The 17,804-nt window shown below is 39.1% G+C and overlaps 1 protein-coding gene across 2 annotated transcripts in view; it reads left to right on the top strand.

Annotated features, from left to right (window-relative positions):
- The window catches only part of LOC124156981 (zinc finger protein 277), a 41,758-nt gene that overhangs the window by 16,730 nt on the left and 7,224 nt on the right, over window positions 1-17,804 (top strand). The window contains exons 5-8 of one of the 2 annotated variants that reach the window (XM_046531423.1): window positions 4,485-4,608; window positions 7,016-7,178; window positions 8,084-8,329; window positions 13,802-14,061. In XM_046531423.1, the coding sequence (XP_046387379.1) occupies window positions 4,485-4,608; window positions 7,016-7,178; window positions 8,084-8,329; window positions 13,802-14,061 (793 nt within the window). Of the gene's footprint in view, window positions 1-4,484; window positions 4,609-7,015; window positions 7,179-8,083; window positions 8,330-13,801; window positions 14,069-17,804 lie in introns of both variants that reach the window. The other variant, XM_046531424.1, reaches the window with a different exon arrangement.

Genomic DNA, 17,804 nt, shown 5'->3' with positions numbered 1-17,804 from the left:
TTTTATATCTCTGCTTCACTACGATATTGTCCATTTGAAATATTCTCATGCCATTTTCCACATATGTCATCTTTGGGTTTTGATTTTTAAGTTACTTTTAAAATAAAAATTTCCTGCTTTGGTCTGTATAGAAGAATACATTTTTTATTATTTCTGGTTTGTTAAAATTTCATTCGTCAGTTTTTTATTTAATGCAATAATGTTTTATGAACTTGTTCACCAATTTTTATTTATCGTCAATTTTGATGGAGTTTGGAAAGTGAAGATTGGATATTTGGGATCGGCTACCTCTTGCACCAAATAATGCCATGCAGTTAGTCCTCTCGGATTCGATCGGACAAATTTGGCAGGAATTTGGAAAAGGAAAGTCCAGAGATGTTGGAAAAGTAAAGTTTATTACTTATTACATTGCACTTCGCATAGCGACTGCCCACCCGTGTCCCTCCCTCTGCTCCTCCTTCACCTTGCTTTTATCCCCAGTCAGCCGTTTGTCGTAATTCGGCAAACGGCGTTGCATTCACACTTTTCCGGGAAAGGTGGATGCCACAAAGGGTGGGGAGGAGGCGTCTCTACGAGGGAGGGGAGCCGTTGCTGCAATTCGGCAATCGGTCTTTGTTGCTTATTCCTCCAGTGTGAGGAAAGGAAAAAGGTAGTTGGGACAAGAAGGGGAGGAGGTGACGAGGCATGAATGCTGACATAGGTACTTACAATGCGATATGTAGTTCCTCCACGGTGGAATTTGGAGTGGTCTCACTCTCCGGCCCAGTGCCCTTGTTCCATCCTATACTTCTCCATGCACAATTTGTACTCTCTTGCTGATGCATACATACATAATTCTCCCAAATATTGGCTCTCAATATCTCAGCGTCCTCCATGGCAGGTCCCCCCCTCAACTCCAGCTGACCTCCCTCCCTATCACCCTCTCTTCTTCTCGCCATCAAACCCTCCCTTCTTGTACCACCTATAAACTCCATTGCAGTGAATTCATGGTTCTTCTGATCCCAAACAATTTGTTGTATGGAGGTTTTATTGAAATTTCTATCAATAATGTGGAAAACTAAGGTCCATTGGATGCTTGAGCAAGCACACTTCTCTTGTCGAATCGTATGTTACATCACACTGCAAAGCATGAATCATATGTGTCTAGTGGTGACATTTCAGTTCCTTCCCCTGATAATTTCACTTAATTTGATGTTAATTTGGCCTAATGTCCCTATCATTTTTGTTAAGCAGACTGGCCGATTATCCGGCTGCAGTACTCAATTGTGGCATTCCTTTAATTTTAGACAGTAAATTTAGTAAATGATGAGGTGTACAGCAGAATGGACAAGAAAAATGATAATTTAAATTAGAACTACGTACATAGATTGAAAATCACGTGGTGATAGCCACAGTATTTGATAGTAGATAGTAAAATTTGTTTAACATTGCTCCATGTTATTTATCTTTGCTTCCATTGATCCATATTAGTCCTTTTTTTATATTCTTATTTTCATTTTGATGTTTTTTGTTAAACTTAATTATTTATTTGTTTACTACACCATTGTATAAACCTTTGTGTTGTTTTTGGGACACCTCAGGTGCATTGGTCTTGTGTGGCTCACTGTTGTTTACCCTTTTTTGAGCAATTCCTTCCTGCAATTAGTTATTCTCTTCGAGTGAGTTTATGACATGAGAGGCTCAATGCAAAGTGGGATGCAACTTTTGCGATTTTTTATTTTGAAGCACTGCAGAAACAAGGAACTTAGTACGCAGTCACGCAAATGGGTGCAAAGTTAAATACACCAAAGGATGAAGTTTGCCATGAAAAAATATGTGACTTAGCCGAGATACGAACCTGGATCTCCGGATTGCCGGTCAGGTGTGTTAGCCAGTTACACCACCAAACCATTTTCATGGCGAACTTCATTTTTTGGTGTATTTAACTTTGCTCCCGTGCACATGACTGCATACAAAGTCACTTGTTTCATGCAGCGCTTTGAAATTTGTCGTCGCTGACCTGCGACAAAATAGGGGGTTTTCTCTCCGACAGTGGCTTAGTAAGCACGACCCTCGCCACATGTGCCACAGTGTGGACTTGTGACGTCAACATCTTGTTCAGTAAAACCCATCCCAAAGTTCGCTTTGAGAAGATGGCGTATAACTGGATACCACACCTGACCGTCAATCGGGAGTTCCGGGTTCGAATCCTGGCTAAGTCAAATATTTTTTCATGGCGAACTTCATCCTTAGGTGTATTTTTTTTAGAGATGGGTCGAATAGCAGATTTCTCGAATTCGAATATCGAATTCGAATATTAAATCATAGCTCGAATATTCGAATACCTCGAATTTCGAATACCTCGAATTTCGAATACCTCGAATTTCGAATACCTCGAATACTAAATGATGAATGCTGGAATGTTTGACTCGGTTGCCTATGCAGCAGGCAACACAAGATTTTGGAGAGTAATTTTGATTTCCTTAAAATGATTCGAACAGGAATTTAGCTGATTAATGAATAATTTAATTTTATGGAAACAATTGGGCATATAATTAATTCAACTAACATCGCTTTACCCCCACTCCTGCTGCCAAGTGCTAGGTGACAATCTGAGGCATTTTGCAAAATACAAGCTCTTTTCCATCCGGATTTTCTTCAATTATTTTCAGTCCATCTTTGGGAGTTCTCACGAGATAAGAAGATGAATTGGAATTGCTATCAGGGAGAAACCAAATATTCTGAGAAAATATCCTTTTGTCTGTGACTGTAACAATAAAGATTTATAGCACCACTCATAAATTGTAACTTGATATATGTTTTCGAAAAAAATACCGCATCAACTTCCGAGAAGCTCTGCTGCTCATATCGAGTTTCGCCAGAATGCTAAGTCTCCGTCGTATTTTGACATTTATTTCTTTGCGTAAAATGCTTAAATAAACTCAGAAATACGTCGTGTGTGGTCTTATTCTTTTAGAAATTACGCGCACATTACTAATATTTCAATTCAATAAAGGTGTAACATCAATTGACGAAAGTCATTCTTAGACACCCTTGTGCTAATAGATGACTCATGCAGCGGTTGACCTCCACAGAAATGGGGAACTTCGAAGCTGGTAAGAAAAAAAAGGTCAGTGGGGGAGGAAAGGGAGGGCCCGAAAGACGTTTCTATTGTTCTCGCGTATTTTTTCGAAGCTAAGGTCTTCGTAATATGATCCCTGCGCGAGCTGTGACCTTTTTTTTTATTTTGAAGAAGAGGAAAGCCTCAGAGGGGGGGCTAGTGCTGAATGGAGAGGGATACTGGACCTTGGGAAATGCGCTAATGTAAGTATCCCACGGTACTCACACAGCAGTTGACCTCCAGAAATGGGGAACTTCGAAGCAGGTAGCCAGAAAAAGGTCAGTGGGTGAGAAAAGGGGGGAGGGCGTGAAACACGCTTTTATTGTTCTCGTAACTCGATATTTTTTTCGAAGCAGTGGTCTTCGTAATGCGATCCCTGCGCGAGCTGGGACCTTTTGTTTGATTTCGGAGAAGAGGAAAGCGTCAGATTGGTTGAGGCGAGTGCTGAATGGAGGGGGATAGAGGATCGTGGGAAATGCTATCCCACGGCACTGAGTTTCTCCTGGTGGGGGGAATCGGGGATTTTCGGATTTTTTCACCCGACTATTTTCGGTTCCCCTCGTCGAACACTTTTCACCGCTAAAATCCACGAATTTGATGCAATTCGTCAACTTGCGTAAAACGGCGCTGCGAGCACTAATGACTACAGTTCTCTACATTTTTCCGAGTCACTACCAACGACGTGCGTGCGACAGTGTATGACGCGAAATTCAAAGTATTCGAGGCGGTACTTTTCGCATAACTATTCGAAATCTCGAATATCGAATACTTTCGAGTATTCGCGGATACTATTCGCACATCTCTAATTTTTTTATTTTGAAATTGCGAGGATTTCTATTTCATCTCAACTTATATTCCCCTTCCATATCCATCAAATTCTTTACTTGAATTGCAATTCCCAGTGTTCATACCCAATTACTACTGTTTTCACAAAGCTGCAATGAAATACGTGAAAACAAGAATAAAGGTCAGATTAAAGAGCCACTCAGGAAAATTTCGAATTTTGGGATGAAATTGCATTTAAAAATGTGGTGATTAAAATAACAAATCGAAAGGTGTCACGGGTAATTGTGCAAAATTTTCCAATGGTTGAAATTTACCAGTTTTTTTTATTTTCACATTGGCGAAAAAATTTTGTTGTTGAAAGGTCCTTTTCCTAACTCGAGGCCTCATAGAGACTACATTAAAGGGAGGTTTCCAGGTTATTTATGGGAAATTTTTCACTATGCATGGGAAGGTTCTAGAACCAGGACTATGACTTAGTTATTAAGTGTTTGTAAAAGGTGCTCTGTTGTGGTTTGTTGTACAGGGGTCATGCTTTTAACTTTTACTTAACGTAATGTGTGTCATTCTCAGGTCTTGGGATGATTTTTTTGTTCCGCAGGGAAAGGTGCGCGCTTGGCTCTGCTCAGCCACCTCAGCAAAAGCCACAACCTCCAACTTGGTCACCCGCACAACTTGGTCTTCATCGATGTTCTCCTGGAAAAACTGCAAAACACCTTGAATGAGTGAGTGAATTCAGTAAATTTGTTACTTTTCACAGGTGAACTTACGTGTCCTTGTATCTGTTTTAACATTTTGATCTCAGTGTGTATTATTTTGAAGTGCTCAAAAAGCCTGGCAAATGGATCAATTAGGTGTGCCAGAGAATGAGAGAGCAAGAGCTCATGTGAGATGGGTTCATTTGAGTGTGTCAGTTGAGCCCTCTTGCATCACTACCATTGTGTTTTGATCAAATAGATGTAAGTAAATATGATCCATTTTATCGTCCACTGCTTTTATCTGCTGCAGTAGAAGATCGTGGGACCTACCAGATGAACGATATGTCTGGTGAATAGATCAGATCCTTGGATGCAGGCAACACTGCAACACAGTTATTTTTTATCAATATGTACTTGCATTGCCTTCTGTGGGAATGATGCTTTGATGAGTAAGGGGTCAAGCAATGAGAAAAAACCCAATTAAATTCTTAAAATTTATCATGAAAGACGCCATTAAAAATATTTAAGACATTTGAACAAAAATTTTGTTCGTAAATCATTAAATTACTCTTTATGAGGCTTGTGAATTGATTGAAAATTGCATATAATTTTTACAATCCAACTAGAACATCAATATTTTGCCTCTTCATATTTATCAACATGCTGTTATCTTCAATTCCATATCATTTTCATGGCCATTAGCTTAAATCCATTCTCTGATTCCAAATTCTCTGATCGGAGGTAATCTCTCTTCAAATATTTTGCAATGTATAACAACCAATTCCTAATTTTAACTCTTGAATTCAGTACTCATAGTTGCAGCTAATCTTAGAAGTGTGGAATACGTGAGTATTTTGTGAACACTACTTGGCATTAACTTCATAGAAAATACATTTGTGAAGCGGATTACTATATAAAAAAATTGAAAGAATTGCTTACAATTATGTGTGTTGGATATTTATGTGCCTTGGTTGGAGTTGCGTGCAGTATCTGTGACAGTATCATCCGTTGACTTAGTTGTTGGTGCATTCTTCATGAGATGTGCAAGTTAGACCTGTATATAGCAGCTGCCTCTCTCTGTTATTAATTTTTTTTAGCCTATGCATGTGAAATATCTCTATATTGATGGAAAATGATTGAAAAAGAGGGCTGCTTCAGCCTTCAAGGGAAAACGGCAACTGAAGAAATGTGTTTTAAGCAGCACGATGATTCTGACTGCTCACCTGAAAAATGAGCCCATGTAAATTAAAGATGTTTGGAGAATTGCTCTTCATCTAGGTTGGAACTCATTGAATGAAAAGAGTCAGCATTGTATTTCAAGGAAGAAAAGAACATTTATCATTCATGTGACACATGTTTATCATAAAACTGCAAATTTCCTCTGTTAGATTTTTTGTAATTTTTTGTGTGAAGCATGTTCAATGTAATCTTCTTCCATTCCTCTCCTAATGAAAGCCAAAAGGTTTGAGGAATAGACATCGCACACTGATACTGTGAGTTCTATTGAGCAAAATTACCACATCTAGGTATCTCAAGTCACAAAATAAATTTTTTTTTAAATAGTCCAGAAAACCTTTTGTTGTTTAGACACTCCCATTAATTAGATTTCTGAATCATTTATCCTTTAATGTAAATTTTGAATTCCTGTTTTCCTGTTGGGAATGCTCTATCAGTTTCTTTTCACTATCATTGCAAGACTCTACTATTAATAACAAAACGTGAAGGTTTTCAGAGAGCAGGATGACTATTTTTAGATGCTGAATTTACAAAAGGAAGTTCAGGTGTTGTGAGAAGGTGGACATCATGGCCTAAGAAACCCTTTAGAATATCACGTCACACATCCAGTCATTGCGGCATAGGCATTGAAGAGTGTAGTGCATTTCATTACTCCAATATTATCGCACCAAAAGCAAGAATCTTCTTAATGCTGTACAGATATGATTCTAGCCATAAATTCTGGTCTCTACAACACTAATGGGTAAGCACTATTAGAGTAGTGTAATATCCTGGTTTTTAGCTGAAAATCTTTCCTTCCATGCCTGCTTTTACCAGGTTCAGTATCTGATAGTCTGTAGGTGCTTGCTGCACCATTTAGTGGCAGCGGAGTGAACTGTTTTTGCAGAGTTTTTTGTGGGAATAAAATGTGTGTTTTTACACTAATGATGTCATTATCATGTGGGTTATGCTTGGTCCCTTGATTTTAGATTTTGTTTGCATGGAAATGGTGAAATAAATGTGTGTATTACCTCTGGGCAATATTTATTGTTTTGGCTGTGCATAGTATTTTTTGTAGATGCCATTTCAACTTATACTGTTAATGCATTGTTAGTGTGAGTCTTGTAATTTCTTTTTGATTTTTTCCTCGAATTGATTCTATATGATTTAAAAGATATTTTTATGATATATGAGTGCATGAAGTGTCTTTTTCCTGCAGGATGTTATGCATCTACTGTGGCAAGAAATTCACTGATTGGTTTGTCCTCAAAGAGCACATGAGGAAGAAGCAGCATAAACGGGTGAACCCAAAAGATCCTACTTTTGATCGCTTTTACATTGTGAACTATCTGGAAAGAGGCAAAGGCTGGCAAGATATCCAGGTATAGTTTTGTTCCTATTCTCTGAGTACGCTTTATCTCCATTAATGATGCTGGTGGTTCCATGAGAATCTATTCAGAAAAAGAGGATAATATTGTTGAAAAACCGACTTGAAATGAAATTTTTTGAAGCATGAAAAGTAATTATGTACTTAATTAAAATTTTCAGAATGGAGAGCAAGAGACAATGTACCTATATGCCTATTTGAAAGAGCATCTCTGTTTGTCTGTTCAATATGCATTTCCATACGACTGCACAGATTGCAACCACAGTTAATATGTCAGTGCATCTCATGCTCCCAAAGCTGTTAGTGCTACTTCTGGTTGCCTGACGCGTCCTTTACATCGTTTTCTTATACCCGTCCATTACATAAATCAAAAAATACATTATTATTTATGCTCGTGGTCCGTTATAATAGGTTGCTTCAGCCTTGAGCACTGAGAGCCGTCTTCAGCCAACAATGGATCTTTTAGGCGGTGTTTATGTCATTGTCCTCATATTCCCACGGCTCCATGTATTTACTCCACAAACTGTCTACATAAGTTACAAAACTGTTTATGAAGGGTGTTTTAATGGAAATAATAATAAGCCTTGTATCCTTGCATTAAAATATGATAATCCTGGTGTATTTGCATCAATTTTTATTATATATAAAGATTGTGGAAAACTTAAAAGAAGGGTGAAACTCATGAACAGATAAGTAGGAGTTTACTATATGGTGGGGTAGAGATAAATTCTGTTCCTTGAAATTATCAAGTTCATATGTCATAACCTTGGTTGATTGAGTTCAATATATACTTATTATTAGTGAGGAATTTTACCATTGTATTATTTTAATATGAATATTGTCTAGAGAGTTTATTCAATTGAATGTCATATTTCCTCGTGGATTGCTGTTGTCTTCTAGGGAGAGCGTGACGTGGAGGACCGTTGCGTTGTTGGGGGGAGTGGTGCTTCAGAGGGGGAGGGCAGCAACGACCCCTGTGGTGATTGGTCCGACTGGGAGGAGGAGGCGGTTGCCGAGGAATCTCGCGTCCACTGTCTCTTCTGCACGTTCAAGGGCAACGATCTCGTCTCCATTGTTGCCCACATGAGGGAGGACCACTGTGGGTTTGACCTGCTCACATTCAATGATCGACGCTTCTACTCTCTGGTAAAAAATTTGACCAAGTCATCATTGAAATGAACAATAATTGAGGTGTGTTGTCTTAGTAAATAACCTCCTCTGTTTTTGCCCTATCTGTTGGTCATTCTGTCAGAGCCAAAATGCACTGAGAGTTGGCAACCTATGTCTCAGTAGGCTGTTTTGAATATGGACATCTTTTCTTAAAATTTACCACTTATTTTGAACTGTCTAAGTGGTCACCGTTTCTTGAAGATCCTATACCTATCTAAAATGCAGGGTTAATAGAAAGAAAATTACACAATTTATGAAGTTTTTGTGTACTTCCCAGAAACACTTGACATGACATCACCCTGTAATCCAACAGAAACTGTTATATATCCTGGAACATTGTACCAGACTAAAAATAGAGCTTAGTAAGGATTATTTTGACTTAATATCCTGTTTTTCATGCAGTAGTGTGTTGAAGGGGGTTCAGCTAAATTGGGCATTTTCAGCATTCATCGTGGAGCTTTTTGGCCAAACCAACTTTCCTTTTCCACACCCATTTATCACTATTTGTTTGAAAATATATTCGGTATAATCATACCATAGATTTACGATAAGTAAGGAATTTTGATGCAAACAATCTCAGGTTGTCTGTCTGAAAACCGATCAATGCTTAGCTTTTATTCTTTTAGAGGATGGAGGTTAAACCTTTGCAGAAATTTTTCTTTCATTTTAATTAATTATTCTGAAAACACCAGGCATTATTTATTCTGTTGCAAACCTTGTTGCAAGAGAATCTTGATCTCTTTCCTACAGGAATTGCATCTCAAAACTACAGTAGAAGAAGTGAAAATCTTCTCTCAAATAGCTAATGCAGGTGAACAAAATCTATAGTATCTTTGCCAAATTTAGGTTTGCATTAGGCTATTAACTCATTTCCATTTTTTCAGCCAGAATGACAAGACTGAAAAGTTTAAAAATTTCATCCACTCCTACCTTGCTATTCATGCTTCATATTCGGCTAGTGTATACATGAGTTTTTCATGTATACACTAGCCATATTATGTTCTAAAATGTATATTTTTGTGTACTTTTTTGTATTAATATACTTTTGAACTTTCTTTTTTGTGACAAGGCCCGCTTATTGTGCGAATTTTTCATCCAATAAACTTATTATTATTATTGTCATTATTATTATTACAGTAAACTCTTGATTTTACGAAGTCAGTGGGACCGGAAAATTGGCACTTCGTAAAATCGAGTTTCGTAAATTCAAACCTTTTTCATAAGCCACGAAAAAAATGTTAGCTTTTGTTTCCTCCGCCGTTTTTTGTCTTTAGTGGTCTTATTTAAATGTTTTCGGTGGTTATTCTCGGTTTAATTCATAGAAAAGGCTTTTTGTTATCGATTTATGATGTGAAAGATCGTTAAATAATTATACCACCATAAAATTCCCATTTCTTGTTCATACTTCAACATCAACGATCGCTAAAGAAATTCCCGACCAGTTTAGAAAACGTAATCAAATAATGAATTGCAATGTTTATTATAAGAATTTAATGTTATAAATTTGTGGTTAGGAGCGAATCGCAACTATTAAGTATGCTAAAGATAGATATTTGTTTCTGACACCCACGGAATTTTAGCGGCAGCCGGCCTAACCGCCATTTATGTCGCCCTCTATCGCTCAGTGACGAGAAAAAAAAGAAAAACAAGGGTCTTAGCCCGTTTCCAAAATAACCTTTGTAAGTTAATATTTCGAGTTACTTCGTATTTTCAGCAGAATGTGCTCTAATTTCACTGAGATTCAATTACGATCATAAATAACGTAGGATGTGATTATCTTCTGGCGAATATTTGAAGTAAATTCTGTTTGAGTTCTCCGTCCGACTACTGTGTTCCATCATCTTTGCAGACGTTGCCATAAAAGACTTAATTCTTCATCGGGACCATATTCTTCATACCTGGTGTGAGGTGACCTGTTCATATAGTATGTTTCTCTCCTTTTATGCCGACATGAGCAAGGTTCCAACCGGAAAACGACAGGAGAAACATCTTACAGTATCGGAAAAATAGAGAGAGAAACGTTATTATCCACATTGATTGTTTTCCTACAAAAGACGTTTTATCATTTCTCAACGTGGTAAAGTATCGGTTCACTTGCGTGAATTCCCAAAAATGATACGCAAAAACCTGCACCTTCACCTCATTTAGTTTTCGTGTTTCTTTTTCCACCGTATTGAAAGTTATGCAAAGGATCATTGACATAGAGCGAAGATTTTCTTAGTTTTAGCACTAAAAAATAGGCGTGTCATAATCGTAAATAAATATAGAGTGGAAAGCGCAAAGAAAATAATTAAATTTCAATTTTAAAGTCAGCAGAGAAGAAGAGAGACAATTTTATAAGCACGGCACTGTTTCCCTGACTATGTAAGATACTTCTCCAGCCTCTCTCCGGTTAAAAACTTACCCCCCGTTGCCGGTAAAGACTAACCATGCCCTTCTCCACAGTCGTAGAACATTCCCACTGGGTGGGGTGAATAAGAGTGGGATGGGGATTGCCTGAGGAAAGAAGTGTGGTCAGCATAAGGAGTGGTGAAGGGGGCAGGAGAAAGAAGGGTGGGGAAAGGGCCAGCTCTGCCTCAGTCTACGGTTGGGGGCCTTATTTTTTTAGGATGCACTCAAGCTCTGTCACCTTAGGGAGGAAGTGAATAGGAAATGTTGGGGTAGGAGGGGTTTAGGATGCGTAAGGTGGGTGTCAGAAGGCCGCAGGAGGGAGTAAACAAAGACTTTGGAAAGAAAGATCTCTGGGAATGGGAGAGCAGGGAGGCGTGCGAGAAGAAATTTCATGGTTAAAGTTAGAAGTGCGTCTTCATTACGAGTAGCCTGAAAAATAAGTTGGTGGTAAATAGAGCCCAATACTTAAGATATTTAATTTGTTTATTCAGGAAGGCTAATAGATACACGAAATTATATTACCCAAATCTGTTATTGTTTTGCTTTTTGCCCTTCTTTATAGCCGCTTCCACCATGGTTTCTCACTCGCATAAATGGGAATGAAATTGGGGACCTATCTTGTGAGCCAGATCAAAATATCTTAATGTTTGGAGGGCAGCGTATACTTCTTTTTTATTTGGTGAAATTACTTCCTCACTTTCATCTTCGTTGTCACTGCTATTATGACTAGTCCCGGCCACTGCTTCTTCCGACGTAGGTACCGGCGTCGCATTGATGCAAGCCTGGAGATCATCGTCTAGGGCAATGTAATCGTTTGATGTTGCGCGCTGTGCTCCTCCTGCTTATTCCGAGTATTTTTCAAAATCATCTTTTAAGCCTATAATCTCCTCCGCGATTTCATTTGCTGCAGCTTCCCGAAGGTATAACGTAATGAATTAACCATAGCAGTGATATTATAGCAGTAGATTAACTAGTAGGCTAGTTGTATCAATTACCAACCTCTAGAACATCCTCATGATGCGCTATCGAAGGGAATCCGGCCAATTTCCAGCAATTTGTGATTTAAGTGGAGGAAATCAAGTACGTCTTTGAACCGTGTTTCTGCGATGAAAAATAACAATTTTATTAACTTGGCTATTTTAGCAAAGTTAACAAAATCGTTATTTCTCATCGCAGAAACATGGTTCAGCGACGTACTTGATTGCCTGATTGGCAGGAGTGCGATGCAAACCTTAATTTATTGATGATGGCATTTATTGATAGATTTTCAATATGCAGTCAGAGCGGTCACTTTTGGGAAGGGAGGTCCCCCGTCCGGAGGGTCGAAGAGAGGGGCCAGCAAGGGTTAGCTCATCGAGGAAAGGGTCCCGGTTTAGAGACCCTTCAAAGAGCTTCGGCGAAAAGTAGTCAAGTAGTCTTCAAAGTACGTTCACAGCAGCCTGCCTTGCGAACGTACCAGTTTCTTTCACAGCAGTGCAAAGGGTTAAGTAGGAGTGTACAAAATACCCCATGCGACCTTCCTGACATGTTAAACTACAAAGTATTGTCTATGCGATGTTTACGAATTAGCACGTAAATAGGGGCATTATGTCAGTCGCAATATTTTTACTGAACTCCTACTTCCCTTAAATTCCCTCCGTGATGTTTTAGGCGAACCCTTTCTCTCCATAGTTGCACTATCATTTACGATTTCACACATTTTGATGGACCACAGTTGGAAGTGCTGATTTTTTAGCTACTTACGCCGGCGTAACTAGTTTTGTTGACAAATTTTTCGTTGTACAGTAGACTCCCGATTATCCGGGCTAATGATGGGGAGGGACGGCACGAATAATCGGAAAACACGGATAACCCAAACATCAAATCCAATGTCTTGTAATGATCATAATTTACGTAAAACAAACAATATATTATTATTTATGCCATTATTCTGCTTTATTAGCGTGCTTCCCGGACTCAATGAGAGCTTTCTTTGCCAGTTCGCGATCTTTTTAGTGGCAATAACATGGTTGTACTCGTATTATTAATGCTCCATGTAAGGCCTGGTTTCGAAAACCACACTATCGTAGCTGTGTGATCGCGGATACAGAAAAGTGATTTGCACAAACGCTTCAAAACAACTGCTCGACGTCGGAAACTACATCGTCAGGCACCACGCCACGCAGTCGCGTCTCGCACAAGTTGCCCGGGTTGCAACTGCTGCCGGACGTGTATCCGTGATCACGGAGTGCGTTCGCGCACTGCTAGGCTTGGAAAACACGAACTCGGTGATCCCTTGAATGCAGCTAGCGCGCGATCGCTTCCGTTTTACGAACGGGATTCTGACGGAAATGATAAGCCCGGCGTATCCTTGCATTCAAATGCAGTAATTCCGATAATTTTGGGTCCAATTTTATTTTTTTATAAGATCGCGGGAAAAATTGAGCGAGAGTTAAAATCATGCACGGATAATCCGCAACCCGGATAAACCGCAGCCGGATAATCGGGAGTCTGCTGTAGTTCGTATAAACGAATGCCATTTGCTCCTAGGGACCGAGCCGAGGTTCGTAAATTCAAAAAATTTCGTAAAATCGAAACTTCGTATAATCCAATAGCGCCATGTATTTAGCATAGGCTTTTCACCGGGACCGCAATATCACTTTGTATAATCGAAAACTTCGTAAAATCCTGCTTCATAAAATCAAGAGTTTACTGTATTATTATTACGATTATTATCCTTTAATTTTTCTCAGTTTTCACTGAGTTGTTTTAGTGTAAAGAGCACGTGTTCTCACCAAGGTAACCCTTTACTGTTGAATTGTGTTGAGAAATTTTCTCGTGATATGGCAGGTTGAAATTATTACAGCCTTTTGCAATTTGATGTATGTATTTGGATGGAGGTTGAGCATTTGGAAACTGTTTTCTTTATGTTTTGGGATGATACCAGCAGCTGAGATGACAATTGGAGCTGTATAAACCTGTTCCATATTCCATATTCTTTTTATTTCCATTGCCAATTCTTGGTACTTATTATTATTATTGTTGTTATTATGAGGTATTGTGGTTGTGTTGTTGCAGGTGAAGATAGTGAATTTCATCCGCAAGAGGGTGCAGGAGGGGCGTTGCATTGTGTGCGAATGGCCGTGCGAGGGGAGGAAGGAGAGGACAGGCGAGGGGAGCAGTGGCGACATACAGGCTCTCGGCCAGCGGAGGGTGCGTGGGGAGGAGGGCGCTCACAAGGAGGAGGGGGGCGAAGGAGCGAGGGAGGCGCTTCTGCAGCACATGTCTCAGTGTGGGCACTTTGCGTGTCCAACGCCCAAGCTGTGGGATTGGCCAGAGTTAGTAGTACGCACATACTTTGCATTTTTGTCTCGTTTCTAAACTTCATGGAAAGTACAATAGAATCCTGATTTAAGGTTTTTCAGCTGGGACAAAATTTAAAACACCAAATGCGGAAAAACACAAAATTAGGACCTGCCATTTTTTTCACGTTTTAGGGTCTGTAATGGTTTTAATGGCTTTTTATGAATAAAAAATATTATTTAAAGTAACTAAAAGGAGCTGCATGCAGCAACAAATTCATTGATGAAATGTTCTTTGCCCAAATGAGGTTGGATAATACTTTTCAGGAATCAGCTAAAAAATGGGTAGTAAAAGTAAGTAATGAGAGGTTGACAATTGTTTTAATGAAATATTTTAAGAAAATTATAATATTCATTAACTTAAAAGCATTCCCACGTAGAATATTATTATAGAAATTAGTGATTCCATATTACGCATATTTCAGTGGCTTCCAAGAAATTTTAAATTTTTTTCTGTAAAAGTGACATGTAGGTGACTATAGCATTTCTAATATAATAAAAAAGGTGTAAGGAGGTACTCAAAAAATCGTCATTGCATCAATAAAGATGAGTGAAATAAAGAGTCAGCAGAAGATTGCTAATCCCAAATTCTTAACTACCGAATATCTAGGAAAAGGGAGGTTTTCTGGAATTTTGCCAATTTAACGTTTTCTGTTGCCTCGGCGAAACGAGCGAGTTATGAGCCTCCTGTGCACACATTTTGGATTTCGAGGTCATCCAAAAAAGCCGAATCTTATTTCTAGTATGCGTACAAGTCGAAGGTGATTCAACTCTATGATGACACCAGATTCGTTGTCATATATCCAGTGGCGGCTCGTGAGTCAAATGCTAGGGGGGGCGCACTCCACCGGGGGGTCATAATTTTTTAATATTTCGTGTATTTTATTAAGTTTTTTCGGCAATCTAGGAATTAAATTCTGTGATGCCATATGTTCCGTTTTTTTCAACAAAAATACCTAGTTTTCCTAATAAAGCTTGATTAATAAATACTAAATGCAGTAGACTCTTGGTCATACGGATCGGCTAAGTCCGGACTCTCGATGATACTGATCAATGATCTTGAAGAATAAAAATATATTTGCTGCGATATTTTGCAAATACAAACGAAAATACGTAACTTTAGGTTTTAGCGTCTACATTCTTCGTGCGGATATGCCCGCAATACACTTCTGTTGTTCGTTTTGCAATCATAATGCGTTATTTGTCAAATCTATACAACATTTTCAATGATTTAGGTAGCAATGACACTTGTAACACCTGAGGAGGGAGGAGAGTGTCACTGACTTCCACTAGGCAACAAACACTACTAGAATGCACGCGCTTTGCTATTGCAGACGTAAACTTTGATGGCGGTGTTCGCGTTGCTTCTTGAATACAGTATGATTTAAAATCAACAATTAAACATTTCTCACACATTTTTAACAAAATATGAAATACTCACAGGCCTTTAGTTATATTGCAAAGGTCCATCCTTCTTTCATTTTGTCCAGCAAAGTGATCAATTACACGTTCGTTGAAATCAGCGCTGGACAACAATTTCTTTCTGATTGAACACATGGCAAGGGCACTAGTCTATAAATAAACAAGGGACGACACAAAATAGGCCGACGAAAAATACGACCAAAAAGAACAAGGTGCCTGGACACAGAATTGGGACAATTTTTCCCTATATTTCCCTTAAAAAAGCTAGCACTGTTGATTAATTCAAAATTGTCTTCTTGAATGTACACACAGCACTAAGAAACTTCTTAATCGGCAATTACGCTCAATTAACTCCTCGAAAATGATGTCTGAACTCATTTCACTCCGTTCTTTCCGAGAGTCTCGCCGTTACTATAAGTAAGACTCAAGGGAGATAGAAGTCGTGGTCCACTAATGCTGATTCAGCTGAGGGACGAATTTAAGGTCAGCAAAGGCATTCAAGCAAACAAAGGACGTCACGGACCATCTCCTTGAGTCTAAGATTCATATGTGGTGAACACACGAGACGCCAACGGGTCGCATTTGGAATAACCGTGTCTTCGAAATCATTGCCATGATATAATAGAAAATAAGTTCTAGATCGTAAAAGAAGACGACTCGACTGAGCCACAGATGGGAGCTGTAAGGATTTACGCACTGATGTGAACTCTTCGAGGCCACTTAAATCAGACCCAAGTGGGCATTTTCCGTCAGACAGCTACCGCTCTGCCGCTGAGGAATTAGGTGAACATGAACTAATTCAACAAGGACGGCTAGAAAAATGATGAACCTACACACAAAAGGTGCATTGTACGCGGCACTTCATGACATTAATTGAATGACTCTATTTAAAGTCGCGCTTAACGATTTAAATCATATTTAATCCTTCACCCTATCACGCACGCAACTATTTTTTAAATTATAAATCAGTGGGGAATGTTAACTGATTTTTCCTAATACTGCAGGTCTTTTGATAAATTTATCTGAAAAATAGGTACCGCATTTCTAATCATCGGGAAGATATGAATACATTGTTAAGGCCTAAATATTATAATATTAGTTTCCCCAAGGTTCTTGAAATTCGTAATCATAACAGAACTGTGTCAAATACTCGAGAATACGTCCTTCGTCCTTCGTCAATACGGCCTTTAACTGGTTGGATTTTATGTGTTCCGGAATTCAAACACCCAAAAACGCAAGCATAATGAGATAATTAATTTTCTGTAGCAATACTTACCAGTAATTAAAAATTAAAATCGTATAACTACACCCAGTACAGTGACCATTCTGATTCCGTAGGTCCCTTTTCTGTGGCAGCACCAAGTAGACGCCAGATTATACGCCCGCCGTCCTGCGCAGCGATGTCAACTCACACGTCGCTCTGCGCATTTTCGGACGACGTCCCAAGACTTCCATAAGACACAGCGTTAGACGCGTCATAGCACCAGCGGCCCCCACCACTACCACTCTCCATATAACTGCATGGGGATGGATTGGGACGTTCTGGCCAGCGCCCCACGGCTACAAATACGAACTTCTCGCGCTATTTCTTTTCGTGTTTTTCCAACACTTTCGATGTATGAGACTGAAAAAACGCTTTGATTAATCAGATGTATAATTATAAATTAATGGATATTTATTTTTTTACTTTTTCAAATATTTGGGAGGGGCGGCGTCCGAGAGTCCTTATGGGCAAACCGCCACTGCATATATCTGCGGCCTCATGCAGGTCGAATGGAGCCGGGAAGTTGCTTACGCGGCATGCTGATCACCTCTGAACTCCGACTCACCATGTTTCTCAACAGCTTTTAATAAAATTTAGTTGGACCTTGAATAACGATTAGCTAAACTCTGTTAAGTGAAAAGGTTTAATCTTCAACAGAACTGGATTTCATCTGAAAAATTGTCAGTGCCTCTGGAGTTTGGCAATTTCGTCCAAGTTATGATGTCGCAGTCAACCACCAAGGGATTCCTGCTGGATTTTCGTATTTTTCCGCACTCATCTATTTTACCGTGATTATGCGGTGATTTTTTTTCCAGCATAAGTGATTTATTTAGAGTCATGGACTGTGATAGTTTGTCAAAACTCTGATTGTCATTCTCTTTTGACATAAATTAGCACCAGATAAATATCTTTGAATCGACAGCGATAACAAACAGGCGCATGTCGGTAAATGGGCTCCGGGATATCTAAATTGCGATGTAAAATAATGTTGTTCCGTAGGGAAAGAATGCTCTCACTCACGATCATGACAGAG

The sequence above is a fragment of the Ischnura elegans genome, chromosome 4 (genome assembly GCF_921293095.1).
Source record: "Ischnura elegans chromosome 4, ioIscEleg1.1, whole genome shotgun sequence".
In the NCBI taxonomy this organism is placed as follows: domain Eukaryota; kingdom Metazoa; phylum Arthropoda; class Insecta; order Odonata; family Coenagrionidae; genus Ischnura; species Ischnura elegans.
The sequence above is the reverse complement of the archived record's forward strand: the minus strand, read 5'-3'. Positions and strand labels throughout refer to the sequence as shown.